This window comes from Nicrophorus vespilloides, unplaced genomic scaffold, assembly GCF_001412225.1.
Source record: "Nicrophorus vespilloides isolate i.1.1-1 unplaced genomic scaffold, Nicve_v1.0, whole genome shotgun sequence".
NCBI lineage: Eukaryota > Metazoa > Arthropoda > Insecta > Coleoptera > Silphidae > Nicrophorus > Nicrophorus vespilloides.
The window spans coordinates 1-3,447 of record NW_017096630.1 but is presented as its reverse complement, the minus strand read 5'-3'; the positions used below and the strand labels follow the sequence as shown (position 1 = coordinate 3,447).

The window sequence follows — 3,447 nt, the reverse complement described above, 5'->3', positions numbered from 1 at the left end:
TAATTATATTTCATATATGTATGTTCGATTTACTGGACGTACCACAAATGTAGAAATTACAGTAGATTTATATAATAAATTGAAATATGAGTGAAGTTGATTGAATCTGAAAATTTATTAATTTTATTTTTGTGAATTTAGAAAATTTGTTAAAAATATAATATTTGAAACATTGAAAATAGTTAAGATTATTTTGTTGGTTTGTTCTTGGAAATATTTCTAAGTAGAAGAAAAAAATGAAGAGGGAGGCATGCCCACAGGGAAAACAGTTTGTGCCTTGTGATTGGTTAGGGTTTATACCCACCACAGGGTTAGAACCCCGACTCGATGCATAAATACCGACGAGATCTTGAGGCCATCATTGAAAAACCGAGTGTTTTCCGTTCAGACAACAACAATTACAAATTGATAAAAGTAGTGCCGTGTTACTATAAGAACAATATGCAGAATCAAGTTTATTACAACAATGTGGAGATAAGTTGATCAACAAAAACGTTTTTTTTTGAATATTTTGATAACTAATTTGTTTATTTCTGTTTTCTTTATAATTAGATGGCGCAAGAGCAAGCTAGTGAAAACGCTGGAAGCGTAGCAAGACCGAGGAGAGCTCGCACCTCCTTCACGTCTTTCCAGCTGAACAAGCTGGAGGAGACGTTCAAGAAGGTGCAATTCATCTCAAGACCGGCGAGGTACAACCTCTCGCTGGAACTGAATCTGCAGGAGAAGAAGATCAAAATTTGGTTTCAAAATCGCAGAATTAAGGAGAATATTAAAGTTGCTGCGAATATGGCAACGGCCATGAACTCTCCGTCGATTTTGGAACAAAACAACCATCAACAGTCATCAACTACATGGTACAATTCAAACTCTTCGCTGACGATGGATCAAGATCTTGGATACGCAAGCAACGTACAATCTTCAGCATCAAATTCTCCAAATCAACAAATTCCTTTTCAAAACATCAATTTTCCAGGACCGTCGTCATCCTTAATTCCATTATCGACTTATCAATCCCCAGTTAATCCAATCTCACCATCGACTTGCCATTCAAATTCGCCGCCGCTGAATCTGTCTGCGTATGAATTCAACATCAATACTTCCAGCGAAGAGCAGGAATACGACTACTCCGACCTTTTGGAAATTATTAAAGATATATAATTATTTACAACATGTTCTCAATTTTTTAATACCATTAATAGCGCCCAGTGAATGTTTATTTCTTTTTACTTACATTACATACCAAAGTATTGTACATATGTAAAAAAAAGTGTTTATCGTATTGAATATTTAATGTGATGTGTAGTTATTAGTATAAGTGTAAGTTTTTAGTCAATAAATATAAGTGAAAAAAGTAAATATTTCCTTATGTAAGATTTGTTTATTAAAGTAATTTACATGTACGTAAACAGCTGCAAGAGCTGAAAAAATATTTATAGAGATTCTGTCACCGAAAATGATAATGTGCAAGCTTTCGCTGAAGCTGCAGGAGAAGCAAGTCAAGATCAGGTTCCAGAATCGTAGACGAGGAGAATCTCTCGCCGACGTTAAAGGCAATGTTGGATAGTAATTGGCAAGGGCCCACATCGACAGATCATTCGTGACAAATTGTTTGAATCATGTAATGGTGCCGAGATACGAAACAATTATGCTTCCTAGGAATACGAAAGATTTCGTAATTTCCTACGTTGCTGCATCCTAACTCAACAATTAAATCAGCAAAATGCATATCCATCAGCATAAATCGTATCCATTCACATATGTTGCTGCTTTTGATACCGTTCCAAATGCAATGGAAAACAATTTGCAACAAGCAGAGGCTGACACAAGGACGTCTCTAAGTAATTGGGAAGATTGACAAGACGTACAAGAACTAATAAGTGAATATAAATAGTTTTTTTAAAAAACAGCAGTTATCAATTTATTAAAGTATATGTAAACATAGTGATATTCAGCAGCAGGTCTACTTAAACTATTTCGACTATGACGACATTGATCAGATGCTTGCAGATATTTAATAATCATTTAATCATCGATATGTATCAACAATAGTACAAATCCGGAGTGTCTAGTTACAACAACACTATGCAAAACCAAGGTTACTATAATTGTATCCCTTGTCCTAGTACATTAACAGTGGTAAGTTGATAACGAAAAACTTTTATCTTTTTTTTAATATTTTGCTAACTAATTTGATTTTTCTTTATAATTAGTTGCCACAAGAGCAAGAAAGTGGAAACGCTGGAATAGTTCGTACCACGTCTTTCCAACTGAACAAGCTGGAGGAGGCGTTCAAAATATTTTGCTGTGGCAGCTTGTTAAGGAGATTGGACGGTAACTGGATTGGAGATTCGAATCCTTTCCAGACTTTAACACAGGTACAACTATAGCCTCTCTCCACGTCTCAGTGTAGATTCCTTTCATCCAAATAAGGTTATCAAGCATCCGCTCAACAAAACCCCTCTATGATCTCTCCGTATTGAACCCCACATCGGGTTATGTGCATTAAAATCTCCAAGAAGCACATAATGCGAAGCAAGCTGACTCACGAGAGATAGAAGGTCATTTGAATTCCAATCCGCATCTGGGAAATATATATTGCAGATCGTGACCTGCAGGGGATATCCAACTATAACTGCAATGGCTTGCAGATTTGTTGTAAGGAACGTTTTCCTCCAGTAATATGGCAACACCACCCCTAGCTCTCAGTCTCGGAATTACATCACTACGTAGTAATGTGTATCCTTCCAACGAGTATGATTGCTCCGACCTGAAGTGTGTTTCCTGGAGACACACACAGAAGGGAGTTTCTCTTTCCAGAATTATATTTAACTCACACGTATGACTACTACATCCTGCGCTACAGGCTCAGGCGCCGGTACGTTAGTCGGTGCGATGTTCAATTCTCTTTTTAATGCCTGGACAACCAGCGGGACCAAGACAGCGGAAATGGCATTAATATCAAGCGCCCCAGTCGTTAAAATGGGGTCCAGAGACGAAGCTACACGTGCATAAGTTTTGCTTCTATTCATAGCAGTGGAGATCTCCTTTTTTGCTTCGTGATAGGGTTTTTTTTTATTGTCTTTATTCTTTGAATTTCTGCTTCCTGTAGATATATTGGACATTTTGAGTATCTGACCGAGTGGTCCACCACAGTTAACACACTTGACAGGGTTTGCCCTCATGCGAAGGTTTACCGCAAATGCAGATTTGTTCGTTCGTACATCTCACTGCACAGTGTCCAAACTGTTGGCATCTGAAACACCTCAAGGGGCTTGGTATGAATGGCCGTACCTCTAAGTTGTAGAATGCAGCTTTAAGTTTTTTGGGTATCTCCGGAGTTTTGAATGTAATGATGAGAGAAGATGATGGAGAAGAGGGATGGTAAATTGAAGGACACTCTGCAATTCACCATCCCTCTTCTGTTTGATTCTTCGACCTCTGTAACGA

The 3,447-nt window shown here is 37.7% G+C and overlaps 1 protein-coding gene across 1 annotated transcript; it reads left to right on the top strand.

Moving 5' to 3' along the window:
• Positions 1-552: 552 nt before the first annotated feature.
• LOC108557630 (ventral anterior homeobox 2-like) lies at positions 553-1,158 on the top strand. Its single transcript, XM_017914223.1, has one exon. The coding sequence runs from the start codon at positions 553-555 to the stop codon at positions 1,156-1,158; it is 606 nt and encodes a 201-aa protein (XP_017769712.1).
• The last annotated feature ends 2,289 nt before the right edge of the window (positions 1,159-3,447 follow it).